Genomic DNA, 18,862 nt, shown 5'->3' with positions numbered 1-18,862 from the left:
GTAAAAATGAATGCAGGTCCTAAGATAGACAAGGCTTCTGCAGGATCATCTGGTCTAAAAATGCTCAGAGGAGGTTGCAAAGAAACTGTGGTGAGAACAGCACTAAATGTTGCAGCCTTGTCCTAACTGGAGAATCTCCCATTGCTGCTTTCTGTAGTGCTGGGCTTCTGAGCTGGGAATGGGATAAAATGAGTAAGTGATGTTCTTGTATCTCCAATAATTGCTGAGTTTTCCTTTCACTCTTTGTGAGGATATTTGTTGAAAGCCACTTGAGAGCCCCAGTAAATACCTCTTTTCTAATGCCTCTTTTCTATTGGCCATTGTATTAACACACAGTATTTTAGTGGACTGGTGAAGAATAGTTTTTCCCCCCTCAAAATCACTATTGGCTTTTTATCAGTTGTATCACATTTAGCTAGATGATTTTTAGTACTCTCTGTAATTATTGTCTCAACTAATTTAGTTGATACAGAATTAAAGCTTGCAGGACTATAGTTTCCCAGATTAGTCTGGATTTTTCTTGAAAATAGGGCAACATTTTTTCCCTTTTAGTCCTCTGGAAGTTAGCAGTTTTAATATAAGATTTTCTTTTTTTATGATTATTAGCATCTCAGCTACTTCTTGAATTAATCTCTAATTTTTATGTGATTGAAGTCTTCCAGGTGTTTTCTGGAGACGGCTTTCTTGAAATACTGTCTTGGAGAGTGTATCTCCATTGTAAGCAGTGATGGGCAGGCTGTTCTCTTTGCATTCCTAATCCTCATTTCACATTTTGTCAGCTAAGAGTATGGCCTGCAGAGTTGGGTTGACTTTTTCTGAGGGATTTCCTATGAGGGGTTGCTTCCACCACTTACTTTACTGTCTTTAGTGGCCTTTCTGAGCATTTTTGCCACCAGGTCTGTCACCAGATATCAAATACTGAAGTTCTCACTGGTATATTTTAGCTTGAGCATTTATTTTCTTCTAAATTAATTCCTTTATTTTAAAGACCAGGTTAGCACCTATCAGTTTATGACATCTGCACATTTGATGTTCTGACGAGCGGTTCTTTGCCAATAATCTGTGTCAGTAAAGGCTCCTTCAAAAGCACCCAAATTACTTGAGAAGCCAGGTCTGCTTGTACATCAAGCATAATTCAAAAAACATCTCTTTGCAGCTCTGCTTGCTGAGCATGTGCTACATCCCAGAGTTGCCTCCTCTCCATGCTTGAGAGTTGTTACTTTCACAGCTTTAATAATCAGTGTTAATCCCAGTCTAACCAGGGTTTAGGTAAAGCAGAAGAGTCTGATAGCCGTGTGGGCCAATGTAGAATTTGTCCTGCTGAAGGGATTTGAGACAGAAAAAGATTCCCATGTGGACTGAGGAAAGAGCCATGTACAGAGTCAGACAGGATTTGTGATCTGAAGGGTTTTCTGACGGAAGCTTATTCTTGATATTCCTTGGTACATGAAATGCTTCCTTTCTTTTTGTAGTGTGCTCCTAGGGGTGATGCATACAAGTATGTCTGTGTAAAATTAGCTGTTGTTGCCAGCTCTTTCCTCTGATAAAAACAGTCTTGAAGAATTGCTTTTGCAACAAAGAGCAGTATCTTGAAGAAAAATTCTGAGCCATTCTGGGGATTTCCGTTTACCTTGTGTTTTCTTCAAGGTAGAACAGAAGCATGGGCCACCACTACTGGACACTGTGGTAGGAATGTGATGCTCTTATTTTGTCTATGATTAAGGGAATGTAGTCTGTCAGAGAAACAAGTGCTGCATCTGGACTGTGACCTATCTTGGGGAGATCCAAGAAAATAATAGAGATCATTAGGAAAGTTTTCTGCTAAAAAACTTGATCTGGTTGATAAGAAAAGAGTGCTTGGAAGCTGCATTCACAGTCCTGCTTCATGCTCGCTGTACTTCTGCCTCTAATGCAGACTGGAATTTTGTAAGATGTAGGGTTACAGATTTACTTCTTCTGAGACAAGTTGCTTGGTCATGTTGTCTCTCTAGAGGTGCAGGAGCTGGAATTCCCTGGTCCAGCCAGCCAGTCAGGGCATCTATCTCTTAAAAGTTTAAGCCAAGCCAGTTGTGAAAGCACTGTGGAGAATGCTGTGCATGGGGGTTTTGTTCTGTTTTGTTCCTGGAGCCCTCTGTAACCATCCTCTTTGTCTCTCTTGGCTAGGACTCCTGCATCCATGAGGCCAACCAGCTTCTCAACAGTATGGATAAATTTGTGAGAGCCAAAATTTCCTCTCAGCCTTGTGCTAGAGGAAAGAGGGGCTATTTCCACCTCTTTCTCAGCAGTAACCAATACGAAGATAAACCCTGTATGCAAGTGTGTCTACTGTCAGTTGTATTTTTAGCTACATGAGTTTTCCATCCTGTTTTTTCCATCTCCCTTGGCAATCCATGTGGTGGGGGTAATGCACTGGAGCCAGCACCTCTATCCTGAGCTGGCTGCTTGGCCTGACACCCAGCACTGCATTACAGCCCTGGGCTGCTGCTGCTCTGTCCTGAGTCATGCTGCAGCCTGGAGTCATTTGATGGGCTCCTGCTGTGCATGGGAGATCGTAGGGCCCTGTACTGGCCTGAGCTCAATGCTGGGAGCTCAGTGCTGGGTTTTCTGGGACATACCTGTATAGAGCCTTGCCCCTGTTTCCTGCCAGTGCCTTTGGCTATGGCTGCCCAACACCTTGAGGGGTGTGGCTGGCCACCACTCTCCTTCACTGCTGGCAAGGGTTTTCCTCCACAGCTGGAGGCTGTGGGTAGAGGGTGACTATTGGAGCTGCAAAAAAGCCGCTTCCCTGTAATGGACTCCTGGTGTTGTGACAAACAAACCAGCTGCTCTAGCTCCCTCTCTCCCTTTCTCTTTCATCCCATTACTCCCTCCCTGGTTTTCTTGCTGTCTCATCTTTTATCACAACTTCCTTTCCTTGTTCCCTTTTGGCCTCCTTTTGTCCTTGCGGCACACAGGGAAGGAGAGCAGGGAAAGAGCCAGGGCAGAGGCTTGTTACAGCAGGAGCTTCGAAGCTGTTGTGTAAAATGCAGGAGAATGATGTGGGAGACTTGAGGCATGCTCATGGGTGTTACTTGCTGCCTATATATGTGGGAGTGTTCTTGAGCTGGCAATATGCTGGGGGAAGCTCATTAACCCAGCACGAGTTACACTTGCCCATATGTGCCCACCTAGGAAAATGTGTGTGTGTGTGTGTGAGCACGTGTGCATCAAACTGTCAAGTCTCACACTGAAGGCAAGACTTGCACATTAGGCTTTCTCCTCACACTCTCCTAGGCCTATGTTTCATGCACGTGCAGCTCAGCACTCAGTCTGCCCCCGACATGTTCCCAAATGCGAGACACTCAGCCTGTCCCATGATGGGCACCACTTTGCACAGAGAGCAAAGATAGCTGCTGAATGGCATGGGTGTATGTGCTGTTCATGAATGTTTGTGGTATTGTTCCTTTTGTCACGTACTTCAAGGCTTTTGGTGGAGTCCATCACCACAGGATCTTGGGCAGATGAGGGCTGCAAACACAGGATTTGACCTTCAATGACTTCTGACACAGAAGCCAGAGGAATTAGGAGGCTTCATGTTGCTGTTGTACCAGGGATGGCAAGAAAAGCGGCATAGACTTCGGTCCAAAGGAAGGGAATTTTTTTGTTAATTTCCAAACTCATTTATATAACCTGGTTCGCTTGAATGGCATAAGGTTATTGGTCCTTTGACCATCCAGCTCTTAGAATGATTGGTTAAACCCTACAACACCCATTTCAAAATATTTCTCCAGTCAGTAACATAACAAACTGCATAACTAACTTGCAGCTGCAAGATAAAAGATTGGTTTACAAAAACCTCTCACTGTTCCCAGCCAGCATGCATGTGAAAGCAAGACTCTCACACAGATGCTGGCAGAAAGCTGGAAAACTTCCCTGTGATCAAGCTTTCAGGATCCATAGCTTCATGCAGATAGGTGTCAGGCGTTTACAGGAGATGGGTGCACAGTTATTTTTTGTTATTGATTTGCTTAGATTTTATTAATGTACTAGGGTAAACTTATATAATATAAGTTCATTAAATATTATTCAATATAGCTGTGTCCTTGGTAGGAGCCTTTTCTAGTGAGAGTAATAAAGGCAGAAAAAATCATTGTCACTGAAGGATGTGGTGGCTGTTCTATTCTTGAGGAGCAGAATGAACCTTAAGAGCTGAAATGCAGACCAGACAAGTGTTTGGCAATGGGTTTTTGATTTGGTAGTTGCGTTTTGGCCACTGTGAGCACAGCTGGCAAGTCTTCTAACACTTGGTTGCTCAAACCACTGTCACTGCAGACTTTGTTGGCAAAGACCTGGCTGGACTGGAGGGATGTAATTTCCCCTTGTGCGTGTCAGAGTGAGGTGAGGAAGATGAAGGATTGCCCACATACTGTCCTTCTCACTCCCAAATAGATGTCTGTAATTTTGATTTTTAACAGACTCTAAGTTCCTGGAAGTTTCTGGGATGGTTTCTGTGGTTTTCTTCTCATTTGAATTCACTGCACTCACACTAAGAGTCTGATATAATGGTTGTGGTTGTGATTTTTGTCTTTTGACAAGGGGTTCCCAAACTATGCATCATAGTGGTGAATCACAGTGACAAACCAATGCTGCCGTATGGCCAGACTATTTTTTCTGTGCAAGGATGAGCCAAAAACTAATGTGCTGTTACTGATCATGGTGCCTGTACAAACAAGTGTTGAAGCCCTTTATATTCTGGGGCATCTTGTGCTGGTCTGGTTCAGACCCTTTAAATCCAGACAGAGTCCTAATACTGAACTGACGCGTTAGATGATGATGCCCAGAATCAAGAAAGGAAATCCTTGGTCTGCTTAAATACTGGACAAAAAAAGATACATATGTGGACATGTGCATGTAACAGACAGCAAAAGGGCTTGAATAACGTTCTGGTCTCTTCACAGGTGCACCTGCGCTCTGCTGAGCGCCTCCGGGAGTTGTGCTGCTCCAACCGAGGCACCTTCATCAAGGTGGGACAGCACCTGGGAGCGCTGGACTACCTCCTGCCTGAGGAGTACACCCGCACCCTCAAGGTGCTGCACAGCCAGGCCCCGCAGAGCACCAGGCAGGAGATTGAGCAAGTTATCCGTGAGGATCTAGGCAAAGAGGTAGGGGCAACCGTAGCCTGTGGTGGCTTCTCAGGCCTCAGCAGGCCCTGGACAGCTAGAGGAAGGAAAACTGCTGTTTCTCAGTTATAAGAGATACCAAGGGAAGATAGCTCTTCCTTGCCTCTGGGAGAATGCCATGTGAGTTTTCCCTATCCATCAATGGGCATTATTGGCAAAGTTTTGGTAAGGAGAAGATAACAGAGGAGTAAGGGTGTGAAAGGTGCCAGATGGAAATGGCAGGACTCAGCAGAGCAGCGTACTCTATATGATAAGACTAACAGGGTTGTGGGAGGTCAGGATGGAGGGCTGTCTGCTACACTGAGGGGTGGGAGCTGGAGGTATTGATGTTCAGGACGAAGATATATTGGCAGAGCTCTGTGAGGGATGACTGCTCTCCCCTGGCTGTACTAGACCAATTCCAGCTAGCACTGACAGCCCTTTACTTTTTCGAGCCCCTAATTAACCCCCAAAGAAAATAATAGCATAAATCACTTTTGGTGCTGCAGTCAGGTAACGCAGTAGCTCAGGAGTTGGTGCCATTATTAACTCTCAGCAGCCCACAGCACTGAGATCAGTAGGTAGGTGACTGTGTTCATTAGATATGAGGGGAGTAAGCACAGTAAATTACAGAGGGTGTTCTGCTACTTTGCATCTTGCTCTTTACAAGATGTCCCCTCACACTCTAGCCCAGGTTGAGGAGAGGCATTTCAAGGATCACAACTGACAAGGGAAGAGGGAGGCAGGGCGCAACAGTGTACAATGGTGATGCTAGGGAAAGTGTGTGTGAGGGGGAGGAAGACAGAAGGCTGAAGAAGGGAAGCAGTATGTATATCTGTTGGTTCTCATATTTTGGGTTTTTGGAGCTGTTCTGGTTGTTCTGGCTTGTCTGACTGCATGGTAAGGAGGTAGGGGGGAAACACAAGGTAAGTGAAATATTTGCACCTAGAGGGTGCATTACGGGCAGATTTGGATGGGGTGAGTCTGCCTAGGTGTAGTTTAAGGGTCTACATATTGTGTGGTCAGGAATAACCGTTAATATTTCCCTACAGTTTAATGGCAGGGTTAAGGTCAGCCCCCAACCTGCAACATGCTCCCTCTGTCAGCACTCCGTCCTTGTAGCATGGCTGGTACCAGCTGTGTTTCATAGCTCAGTGGATAGATGGAGCAAGGCAGGCTGGCTGCTCCCTGCAGGCCTCTGCCTCCATGGGCTTCCATGTAGCAATCTCCCTTCCACAGGAGCTGTGGAAAGCCACCCCAAGGTTAGCCCACACTGAATTACCACACCACCCAACTCTGGCACAGTTTGTGTGGTGTCTCTTAAAGGCTGAAGTAGGTGCTCAGAGGTGGGACCTTTTCTCTCAAGTGTGTGTTTGTCTAGCTGCCACTGATAATCCCTGGTTTCTTTATGCTTCTTGGGAGCTAGATGAATGCTCCATGCCTCACTGATTCCCAGTGAAGCAGTTCAGATACAGTCTCCACAGCTGCATTACGTCATAGCATTAACTTCCTTCACATGGGCAGTGCTGGGCAGTATTTAATTTTTGAGACAGAGGGAGGGCAAAAAAGGTAGAAATGGGAAGAAAGTGATGGAGAGGAAATGGTAACAAGAGAAAGACAGCAACGATAAAAGAGATAAATGAAGAGAATAACATGTATAAAAATAAAGGACTGTGTAAAACTGGGCAGTATTAAAAGCTGATGTAAATGCTTGTGTTAATAGTTACAAGGTACCAAATCAAAGTATTTAAAACCAGAAAGGATTTGAGAACCTAATGCACCAAAGCTGTCCTATCTGGAGCCTAGAGGTTTTAACAGGGTTGCTTCAGGAACAAATTTAATTCCAGTGTAGCTAGATCCTCAGTATATTTTAAATATGGTATACTTAGCTGAAATATAGGTGGCAGAGGGGCATGGTGGAGTGTCAGGGCAGAGAAGAGCGCAGAGAGGGATCCTGAAATTTTCCCTCCTGGGGCCAGCATCGCACCTGGGAACTTGCAAATGAATTCAAATAGAAGAAAAAATGACAGTGAGGGAACCTTCCCAGGGTGCCTAAGCCTAGTCCTGCTGCTCAGGAATTCAGTGGTAAGACTTCCAGTTCTCCCATCAGGCCCAAGAGCAGGGCTCTTCAGATGAATCTTAAGTGTAGGCAAGAAGTAATTACATACAGCTTGGATCACTGCAGAACAAATGGGAGAAAGAGCAACTGGAAATACAGAGATACCTAGGGAGGTATGTGACAAGCTAACAAATTAGGCAAGAGCTTGCAAAAGGGCAGGAAGATCAAAAAAAGCCAATTTCATGTATAGAAGCATTATATTTTCAGTCAATTAGAAATAGTCTACCTTCTAATGTGACCTACTCCTGTGAATCTTATCATGGGATTGGATGTTTGACAAATTTTGTGGGAAAACTGGCTTAAATGGAGACCATGCCAGTGGGACTGATGTTTGAGCAAAGACAGAGCATTTGTGATGTGGATTTATGGCAGTTCAACATGACTCTGTTGTCCCCACACAGACTTGTTTGACACCCTGCTGATGGGGGATCTCCCATTCTAGGCCAGCATCATGGCTGGGGACTGGGAGCTGCAGCATGTAGCCCTGATGTAAAGGTGAATGGCATGTGTGCTGATTTGACACAGAAGGAGAAGCATCATATATGCTGACTAGTGGGTGGTCCTGTCCAACCTGTTTTAAGTCCAGGGCCAGTTTGTGTACCTATTAGGATCACTGGGATAAAAATAATCAGTAGTGAGCAGATGCTGGCTTTCTAATCTCAGCCACAGTGGTTTGGATGAGTGATGGTGGGAGGTGATGATGCTCTCGGGTGTTACATGCAAGAGGTTGAGGTGGGCGGGGTGGGATTCGCAGGGTAACACAAGTAGTAGCAGTGGGAGAGGCTGCACAAAGAAATCTTTGCAGTAACTCCTGGAAACAATCACCAGTGAGATCACAGAGCAAGAATCTTTTGGGGAGACAGTGGAGATACCACAGGTTAGGCTTGTTCTGGGTATATTCCTTGGAGCAGTTGGGAAAAGCTGTGTTCATAAGAATGGGTGATAAGATATGAATGAAAGACTCTCTCCTACCTCTATTTTTATCTTTCTTGCTTGAACAAGGTTCTGAAAGTGAAAAGGTGTCAAGCATGGAAAATGAAGGCAAACGGAATATGTTCTTTCTCTGCAGAGCTATTAATGACACACGGAGAGAGAGCTGGTTCAGCTAAGTGCTCTCTTAACCAAGTGTATGCAGGGCAGAGCCAGGCAACTTCTGTTGAAATGTGTACACCACACATTTAGGGAGGAAGACTGATGAGGAGCTCTGGAAAATAAATCTTTCAGTGTGTGTACCTTAAAGCACAAAATCTTTGTGCTTAGAAACTAGAAAAGGTGGAAGAAATTTTGACAGCATTGGGATTAGGGGCATTTCCTCCCTCTGGTAGGTTGTTGGAAAGGACTGTCATGTGGCTGTGGGATACAGGCATATTGGGGAGGTAATGCCACTCTGTTCTGATCAAGTGCATTTCACAGCATCCCTTGTCATGTGATGGAGTGGTTGCAGAAGGACTTGGCAGCTTTTACAACCCTGGTCTTCCAAATATCCTTTGTGCCTTTCTGTTGCCTGGCTCCACTACTGTCCAGTGCATTCCCTAATACTGGTCTCACTTCTCTGCTGCCGCACAATGATAAGGAGTTTAGATACTGGGTCATCTCCTTGCTTCACTGTGTACTCTTGTCTACGCCAACACACACTTTTACCTGTTTCTAGTCCCAAAGTACCTCCTCATATTGCACATTCCAGTAGGCCACAGCATAGCTCTACCCACTCAGCACCAGTTATTACTTCTGTGTACAGCAAGATGTCCCTTTTCACAGCCAATTCTCATCAGCTTCCAGCCCTTCCTTACACATTGGCATTTTTTAATCAACTTATTGACCTTTTCCCTAAGACTTCTTATTCTCCCTCTTGATGTTTGTATACTCCATACTCTACCTAGGCCTTAACTCATGTTGGAGGTAATTTTCCTTGGTGGGAGACACTCCCTTCCTCCCCATCTGTCACTCTGTCCGTTCAGAAATATCCCAGTTCCCGCTCCTTTCTGGCAGGTTCCTAGGGAACAGGTTCTCCAGTCATTGCTCCTGTGTCTGGTTGGATGTTGTGTGGTTGGGGATGAGGGCAAGGACAAAGTTAGCACCCCCGCAACTGAGGGCAGTGGGGTCCCAAGCAGGGTCTTTGCCATGTTGATGGGGCGCTTGTGTAGCGTGGCTGCCCAGGTGCTCTGTGTCCAGGCTGTCATTGCTTGGGGCATGACAGGCTGGTGTAAGGCATGTGACTAGCCATGGGAGTGAGTGTCTCTCCTTGTCTCTTGACTTACCTTCACATCTAACAGTTGCTGAAACTGTTGCAGAGATGAGTAGAAATGGTTGAAGCTGAGCAAATGAGGGATCCCAGGAAATCCTGACTGCAGATATCCATATCTGCATTCATGCTTATGCCATTGCTGGTGAGTTTGCTGTGCTCCAGGAAGGCTGAGACAAGACAGGCTCCCTACTGAGAACACACCAGTGATTGAAAGTTCTGCTTACAATGCTTCCTTTGTTCAAAGCTGGGAGTAAGGGCTGGGAGAGCTCAGAGGTCAAGGCTTGTCTCTGCTGAAGCCAAATCATATAAAGGGCTTAAACAGATGGAAACATAGTCATTTGGAAGGATGTCATTCTGGCTCTGCTTTGTGGAAATGCAGGTAGTGGGAAGTAGTTTTTAATTGCTTGATTACCCAGCACCTCCAAGGAGACTATCCTTTTCATCCGTAGTTAATTGCAGCTTTTACAGGTTGTTCAAGCACTATTTTGCCATTTGCAAGAAACCTCCTGCAGCCATACCGTAAAGGAGCTTGTTGATTGAGCAGGGCAGGATACATCAATGGTTTGACTGTGATTTATAAACAAAGCACATGTGGTAGAGGAACCTCCTGTGCTGTGATTTGTGAAGTAGGATGCATTTCCACAGTGATGTTTGGAGGATTCGGCCTTGGATTCCTGCTATTGTACCTGGCAGAGCACCAGTGCTGTGCAAGTAAGAAACAGATACTCCTTGTCTGAGAAGTCACTGGCTTTGCAGCAAAACCATGGCTAAGAAGGATACTGCCTTTTTCAAATGTAAGTGGTAGAGACTAGACAATATAGAATTTTTGTCAAGTCTCTAAAGGGGAAAATGATGCCTAAAGATTTTTAGCTTTTTGTATATTTTTCATAGATTTGTAGCCTTGTAGATTACTAATGCATGGCTGTAGCTCCTAGTACTTTTCCTACCCTTTTCCCCTACATGTTAGAACAATAAGCTAACCTTCTAACACATTCCTGAAATACTGTTTAGTCTTACTTAAGAAGAGCACCACCTACAAGGACGTTTTGTTTTCCAACTGGAAACTTAGGAGACACAACAAGAAGTGGGATAGAGAAGCCTCTGGACCAATTCCAATGGGGCAGTACCCAGGGAAAAATTACCTAACCAACTGCTCTTCTAATTGGATGATATTTGATAGGTATACTAATCAACTAACCTTATAAAAAAAATCATAGAATTACTGTACCATGTGCGTTTTTCATCATATTGTGTACCTGAAGGCTTTCAAGTAAAGGTTTGCTTTTATATTATTCTAACGTTGTCTGGGAAGGTTTGTTCTATTTCCAGGCAACACTTTAAATTGCTTCCTATCTTTTTAGGAATGGTATTCTCCAATTTAGTACTCCAGCTAAAACCAACTGGAGGCACAAAAGGCAAAGATCACAGGTCGAGATAAGAACAATTTACTGGAAACAGCAATGAGATAAGAAAATAAACGATAACAGCAACAATATTAATAATGAAAGGTATAAGGCAGAGAAACAATTTACATGAAAAGCCCCTGACAATAAACAATACCTGACTGTTCTGTCCACCACTTTAACTCCATTGGAAGGAACTCCTTTTCCTTGGAAGAGAAAGAGAGTCCCTTTCCCCTGCCTCTGGCAATGTCATGAGGTGGTATCAAGTAACTTTAGGGGCCACACCCCCTCCTGGCTACTGCAAAAAATTAACCCTGTCCTGGCTGGAGCCAGGGCACTTCTAAAGTTCCCAAAGTGTTTTTTGGGTTGGGTACATGAAATATTATTCATCTGTTGTTGAAACATGCCCATATATACCTGGGAGTATGGTCACTGCAATCATCTGCAGTGATGCTGCATGGCCCTTTGATGGGGAGGGACAAAAATTGTATGCCCATGTGTACTGCCATGGGAAAGATAGAGAATGGGACCACAGCAAGGTGCTAATCCCCAGTGCAAGAGACTGCCCTGTCCTCATACTGTTATGAGAGTATGAGAAATAGAAGGAAGAGAAAAGACTCTTTTTACTCCTATTTCTGCGTGAATTCTTGGTATAGTATGGGAGCCTTTGCCGTGCCAGTGAGAGGGAGGAGGATGGACTTGATTCCCGACCTTCTGGAATTTGTTGATTAGCATTTTAAGCTCTGGCAACACATATGCTTATTTCTGATTTGCAGAATGATTCAAGCAATGCTCAGCCCTGTGGGAGAGGAGCTAGGCCTTCAATAGGCTGTTGGGTATTACGCTGCATGTCCTACAGCATCCAAGTTATTCCCAAGGTAGTATGAGCCACTTTCTGTAGCTGGTTCCATATGGTGTTCTAGAGAAGATTCATTTACTGTGCTAGATCACAAGGTCTTCATATCATAATGAAGGTTTCTGCAGGTTCTGTTATGGCTCCAGAAAGTCTCTTCCCAGGCTGGCAGTGTTGTCTAACCCACCCAGGATGCCAGGACAGAGCCTGCTTCCTCCAGTGTTGCGCAACCTTGTGGTTGAATGCTCTGCCCAAAAGCACTGATGTGTGGCACAGTGCACAGTCCCTCTTGTGATTGCTTGGGGCTGTGGACTGACACAGAATGGCTTTGCTGAACACCCAGGTCTCCTGTAGTTTGTGAACCTGGTTCTGTCCTAAAATACCATCTCCAGCAGTGCTGTGCCGGGGTGGTCAGTGAAATCCATCACTGTGCATACATCACTAATGGGCTCGGGGCAACCAGATCTAGGTCAGCAAGAGCCTCTTTTGCCTGCTATGGATATTGTTGGTCAGAGGTCCTCATTCTGCATGATGTTACCCACCCTTCTTTACTGACCAAAGTGGAAGCTGAGCTGTGGTGGCCATTGCTCTGACAGTGTGAGGAGCTGGAAGGTGGGATGGGAGGATAAGGCCCTTCTCCCACCACTCTGAGTCTCTCTCAGCACACCCGGCAGGGCTTCCAAGCAGGCATCAATAAAAACCACATTTTTATTAAAACTGTAATGAGGAATAAAAAACCTTCACATTTCTTTCAATAACTTGGGATATAAAAAAGAGATTTTTATCAATTATGAGAAGGATTTTGGCCATAAAAAGGTAATTTAAAGAGTCTGAGATGGATGGCGAATAGCATTAATGTCACCCAGAACAAATGGTCCTGCATTACTCAACGGAAAGGCACAAGTGGCTGCCTGTGCAGTCCCGCTGCTGCTGCAGACTCTGCTGTGCTTGCCCTGCCCTGTCTCTGGTAAGAGGCCCCAGTCACTGGCAGATCCCAATGTGGCTGCCTCTACACTGAGCCCTTGTGTGAGCAGCAGCTGTCCAGAACTGCTGCTCCAAGGGCAGATGGGGAAAGCAAACAGAGAGCTTTATGTGGCTCAGGTAGTGAACCATGCTTTGTTTCTTGTGTCCCTGCTCACTCTTTATGCAAGCTTCAGTGTTACTGACCCTTACTGTCGTGCCAAGGACAACCTGCTGTTCTGACTGAGAGGGGAGCTTTGGAAGAGGGTACTGCCACTTTCCATGGGTTTTCTCTCCACGCAGAGCTCCTGGGAGAGGATGGCTGGGTCCTGCTCATGGCAGCTTCTCCCTGGGTACTCTAGGCCCCATTGTCTAGGAGAGAGAAGGTTTTGAGTATAGATCAGAGGATAATCTCCTTTGACTTCTTTCAAATTAGTAAGATTTACAATATAGGAAGTTGGACAGTTGATTTTCTGAAGGATTGTTTGGAGGGCCTTCTGCAAGGAAGAGAAAAACTTCAGATCAGAAAATGCAATGAGGAATGGCCTGGTAAGGAATAGTTCTGAACTGGATGCTTAGTGACATTTTTTTCCTTCAATTTACGAATTCTTTAGGTGCCTGGGGGTTAGTGTATGACATACCTGCGTGGAATTTGTTGGCTCAGTGTCTGTGCAGATGGTAAGCTGTGTTACAGTACAGTTTTCTCAGAGTTTTGATTGCACCAGAAGTGTTGCTTTGATGCAAATACACCTTGGCTGGCAGTGCACAAAACAGCTGTGTCAGGTTGTATTCAGTATCCGCATCCTGCAGACGTGGTGGATGTGCTGCACAGCAATGCTCAAGCCATTGACAGAAAACACTTCTCAGCATGTGGGCAACCCTTCCAATTCCAAACAATCACTGGAAACTGGAGTCTGTATCTGGGATTAATAGTCCTTATTCTTGCATATGGAGACTTCCTTTTTTCAAATGTGTATCTCCTTTGCTCAGCAATCTCCAGGCATTTCTAACACAGCAGGATCTGTGTAGGGGCAGAAACATTGAGCTGCTGTGTGGAGGGACTGGCTTCTGTTTCAAAGCCCACTGCTGATATACTCTGAAATATTCTTCATGTTCTGATCTTTACACAGGCCGGGTTTACTATGCCTGATTTTTCTCTGAGGGAGCAGAGAATCCCATCATCTGCCTGCCCACTGATCTTTTAATATCCTACTTGATGCTGACTAGTTATTGTCTCCTGATTTCTTTCAGAATTTTACATCTGCACAGTTACTTGGCTCTTGACCCATCAGAAACATGAAAACATGATGCAGTGAGTCAGGCAACTTTTGGCAATAGGTTATTTGTAGATGAAACAAATGACATAAGATGAAGTAAGGAGTTACAGGGCCTGACCTTGACATATCTGCATTTTTCTAACATACAGAATAGACACATATAATTTTTATGAATTTTTAAGATGTATGGTGATCTAATAAGCTTTGTTTTATGGCACTTCTGGGATCTGTCTGACAGGCAGCTCTTGCTTCTATGGAAGGATGCTGAGCCATAAAAAACGCTTCAACTCTGCCTGCAAGTTTTCTTCCCTGTGAAAAAACTGCTAGGAGCATTGGAAATTCTCCTTATGAGAAGCCACACACTCAACATGCTTTTATATTTTGAGAATTGAGGCAAAAATTGGGATCTAAGGGGTCTCAAAGTTCTTTAGACCATTAGTGAGCAAAATCTGTTTGTTCCTAGTAGGCAGACTAGCCTGAGGAAGTTTTCTCATGTTATGTTTGTGAACATTAAGAATATTTTGCACTTATCTTCTGTAAGCTTTGCAGTATTTAGTTTTACAGAATGTGAGGTTCAGAGCCAAACCTCTGAAGCTGTCTGTGACAACTGAAGAAGTAAACTCACGTGAGCTATTGCTTGTGCCAGGAGAGCTCAGCTGAAGCAAACCTATGAGTTTCTCACTTACAAAGCTCACATAACCACTGCATCTCAAATTGGCAAGTTCTTGGAAAAGGCTGTTCAGCACCAATCCTTTCAAATTTCAAATTATTAGTAGAAAATTTACATCAGTTAGCTCATTTTGGATAATGAATGAAACTGAGGTGGTATGAGTTGTGTGTGGAGAACAAAGCTAATTTTTTCAAGCACCTTATTGGGTGTAGCTGATTGGTTCAGGTCTATTAGCTGCTATTCCCATTTATCAAGAAAGGCTAGAAGGAGGCTAGAGCAATTAAAATTACCAGGGCTTATTAAGAGGGGTTATAGTAAAGAAGTCTCCCCGTGTAACTTTTCCTGCCTTGCCCTTTGTAAACTGCTAATGTCTTTACCCTGGCTGCCAAAAAGACCTATAAGCCAATGCCTCCTCTCCCAGTCTGTCTTTTGTCCTTTGGACTATAACCTAATCTCCTCCTCTTCTATTTTTTTCCCTTTTTGTTTGAAAGAGGTGTGAGGCTGGTTCTTAATGGGATATCCTGGCCAAGGCCTTTGCCAGTCCCTTGCAGTCACTAAAACCAGCTCAGGAATTAGAGGTTGGCTGCTCCAACGTAAACATTTGAGACACTGGGTGGTTCTCGGTGAGTGAGCAGGAGGGAATGGAAAGATATGGACCAGACTGGTTCTGTGGTCCTTATCTCTCTAATGACTACATAGCCATAGCACACTGATCACAGTGTGTTGGAGCGAGCATCTCCAGTGACTTAGTATCGTGTACCTGATGAGGGAGAAAGTGCAGCCTGACCGCTCCAGGATACTCTCTCCTGGCTTTGCTCTCCACAGGACACGTCTGAAGTCAGTGTCAGCACTTGGCCTCTCTTCGGTGAGGTGAATCCTGGGTTGTAATGAGGTGATTTTTGAGATGGTTAGAATAGATGGAATCCACCAAGTTGCTTTTCTTCATCCACAGAAGCCCAAATATTTTGAACTATAGGAAACAGAGCTACGTACCAGTTAGTATTTTGAGGCTTCCTGTCCTGCTCCTGTTCCAGAGGCTGACTTTGTTGCTCTATTTTTGAGCTGCATCAGCCCTAGGGAAGGAAGAAAGGCAGTTGGATTCTCACTTTAGAATAATGGGTTGCTAGATTGCATGGAAATGCATGTGAATTAATCAAAATTACCCCCCTATCTTTGTTTCCGTAGCCTACTCTTCTCCTGGTAAGAACCTCTAGCAGTACACACTGGGGATGCCAGAGGAGAACTTAGGTTCACACTGTTTCCCACTGCACCCTGGACTGTCAGCCCTTCTCTTTGCAGTACTTGTCACCCTGCAGTGGCAGCAGCAATGCTAGGCCTGTAAGTGTAGTTGATTTATGTTAACCGTCGAAACGATAATGTTTAATCTGTAAAGTGCTAATCTATTTTTTATGTTGATTATGAATAGGCCAGCTGTGCCTACTTTCCTATTCATAGAGTTTAGTGAACAAGCCCGCTTCACAGGCTGGGTTTGGAGGGTAATTTACATGAGAGCAGACATTTTAAGGAAAGTAAATCAGCTGAGTTATACCAGTGAAGCAGGGATTTGGCAGCCCTACACGAAGATCTGGAGGCAAGGAAAAATACATGGGAGGAAGAGGAGGAAGAGACAGATAATAAGTGAACTGTAGAAGGAACAGATAGATCAGAGCAGACATGTGAAAAGTAGGGGAAATATGGTCAGGAGAAGAAAGGAAAAGTTGATACTCAGAGGAGAGATTGACAAGAAGAAAACAGGACAGGATGTGGCTGGCTTAGTATAGGACTTTTCTCTTGGCGTCAGTGCAGAGAGCTCAGGGCTCCATGGTTTGTATGACTGGTCATTAGGGATGTACTAATGCATAGTGCCAGTGACACTATTGGCAAAGTCAGTTGTGGATTTAATTTGTCATGCAGTTGTCTCTTTTGAGGGACTTCTGTTGATCTCTGTACATTTTTTTCTGAGACTTGGCTGTAAAGGATACAAACTCCAGAGCCCCATCCAGACCTCTTTGTAAGTTTTTCTACTGCAGCTTCTCTTTAGTCCCTGTTCTTTGGTCTCTGTGGTGTGCACTGCACAATAGCTGTGTCTTTTGCATTGACTTGTCTGCCAGGTGTGCTGGTGTTTCCATATCCCATCAAGGCACTGTTAGCACCAGTAACTGGCTTATGAGCTTTACATCTTTGGCAGAGCTTTACTACCTTTTAAGCATTATTCTTCTAAAGTAGTGACCTTATTATATCCCTTTCTTGATACCAGTTCAATTCAGGCAGGGCTGCCCACATCTGCCAGACTGCATGTACTTCCAGGTCCATCTCAGATCCCTACTGCTACTTCCCTGTTCTCTTCATCTGGGGCAGTGTTGTGTCTCAGTAAGACTTCAGGCCTGCTTGTATCTATGTAATTATAACCAAAACCAGAGGAAAGGATATAACTGGGCAGAATCTGTCTGGGATTGGGCTTTGCCCGCTGCATGTTATCATTGTACTGTGCCTCTGTCCACCCTGGTGACAGGCTGCTGGATCGTGTAATGCCTCTTCTGTCATTACTGCTCTTTGTCCCATGTGATGAAGATCATCAGAGGGCTGGAACATCTCTCCTGTGAACACAGGATGAGAGAGTTGAGGTTGTTCAGCCTGGAGAAGAGGAGGACTGGGGGAGACATCATAGCAACTTCCAGTACCTAAAGGGGACTTGAAAGAGGGCTGGAGAGGGACTTTTACAAGGGCATGGTAGTGATAGGACAAGGGGGAATTACTTCAAACTGAAAGATGGTAGGTTTAAGTTAGATATTAGGAAAAAATTCTTTCCTGTGAAGGTGGTTCTGGAACAGAACTGCCCAGAGAAGTTGTGACTGCCCTGTTCCGAGAAGTGTTTAAAGCCAGGATGGATGGGGCTTTGAGCAACCTGGTTTAGTGGAAGGTCTCCCTGCCCATGGCAGAGAGGTTGGAACTTGATGATCTTTAAGGTTGCTTCCAACCCAAACCATTCTATGATTCTATGAAGCAAAATGCAGTGCTGTTCTGCACACTCACTGCAGGAACCCTCCACTCCTCCTGCACACCCTGTCTCTGCACACACACAAACACCATCCTGATCCTATTCTTCATTTGCCTCTCTGTGGATGGATTTTGCCTACCATTTCCCAGGTAAGCTGTGTACACAAATGCCCTGCCCCATGCTTCCTTTTTAACTCTGTGCTCAAGCCTTGGCACAGCTTCACTTCCTGACCAAATCCTTGTACCTGGCCTCTTCCAAACATCCCCTCATCACTCTCTGTATAGTCACATAAAACTGCCCATACACATCCCCCACCTTGTCTTATACACTTCTTGAAGCCCCCAGGCTTTCAAGGCTGAATCAGAGCCATTTAAGATGAGGCACAGGTGATGTGTGTTCCTGAAGGTCCTCATATATCCTCAGGCTCTGTCAGCTGGTTATTTCTCACAGGACTGCTGCTGTTGTGCAGGCTTACTGCTGATAGGGCACTTGGAGCATCTCTGCAGTCCTCTCTGAGCCTCCCTCTGCCTGGCTGTGACTAACAGGGAGCTTGTTGTGGCTCCTTGACCCTTTCCTACACAGGTTTCAGCCAGTGAGTGGTGGGGATGTGTTTATACCTGGAGTCAAAATGGTCTTGGAAGTTCATTCGCTTCTGGGTGTTTTCTTAAACCTAACCTTCTTGCTTATGTGCCAACTGGCCCCATCTCTGTGGCATTTTGAGAGAGGCTTCATCTTGATACAGGTCAGAAATTTTTGCATTGAGAACTACCAATCACAGCAACAACTTCCCCAGGAATGTGGTAGAGACCCCATCTAGAGGTTTTCAAAACGTTCTAATCTCTTCTAGGCCTGCTTTCCCAGGAAAAGTTAAGTTAGACCATCTTTTGAGGTCCCTTCCAACCATAGCTGTTCTATGATTTGATGATTCTTCACAAATATTCTGTCTTTGCACCATGCTGCTGGCATCTGTAGGGGTGTTATGTCATTTGGGACTATGCCTTCAGGAATTCAGTCAAGGGGTTCTGTGTGTTGGGGACCTCCACATATCTTACTACATGTGTGGCTCAAGAGAAATGGGAACTTTGAGGGGATGGGGGACAACAATGGGCTTGTTTTCGCCTGTCATTTATGAGCATTAGCACTTGATGTCTAGTACTAGATTCAGACCTTGAAATGAGATTTGGAGCAAGGTCACTGTT

The 18,862-nt window shown here is 44.8% G+C and overlaps 1 protein-coding gene across 5 annotated transcripts in view; it reads left to right on the top strand.

The window, feature by feature from the left end:
• Positions 1–18,862, top strand: part of ADCK1 (aarF domain containing kinase 1) — a 77,515-nt gene that overhangs the window by 25,226 nt on the left and 33,427 nt on the right. For 4 of the 5 annotated variants that reach the window (XM_032112403.1, XM_032112405.1, XM_032112401.1 and 1 more), the window contains one exon: positions 4,938–5,141. The exons of the other annotated variant lie outside the window; for it this stretch is intronic. In XM_032112403.1, coding sequence (XP_031968294.1) covers positions 4,938–5,141 — 204 coding nt within the window. The remainder of the gene's footprint in view (positions 1–4,937; positions 5,142–18,862) is intronic. 5 annotated transcript variants of the gene reach the window in all.

Source organism: Corvus moneduloides, chromosome 6, assembly GCF_009650955.1.
Source record: "Corvus moneduloides isolate bCorMon1 chromosome 6, bCorMon1.pri, whole genome shotgun sequence".
Classification (NCBI taxonomy): domain Eukaryota; kingdom Metazoa; phylum Chordata; class Aves; order Passeriformes; family Corvidae; genus Corvus; species Corvus moneduloides.
The sequence above is the reverse complement of the archived record's forward strand: the minus strand, read 5'-3'. Positions and strand labels throughout refer to the sequence as shown.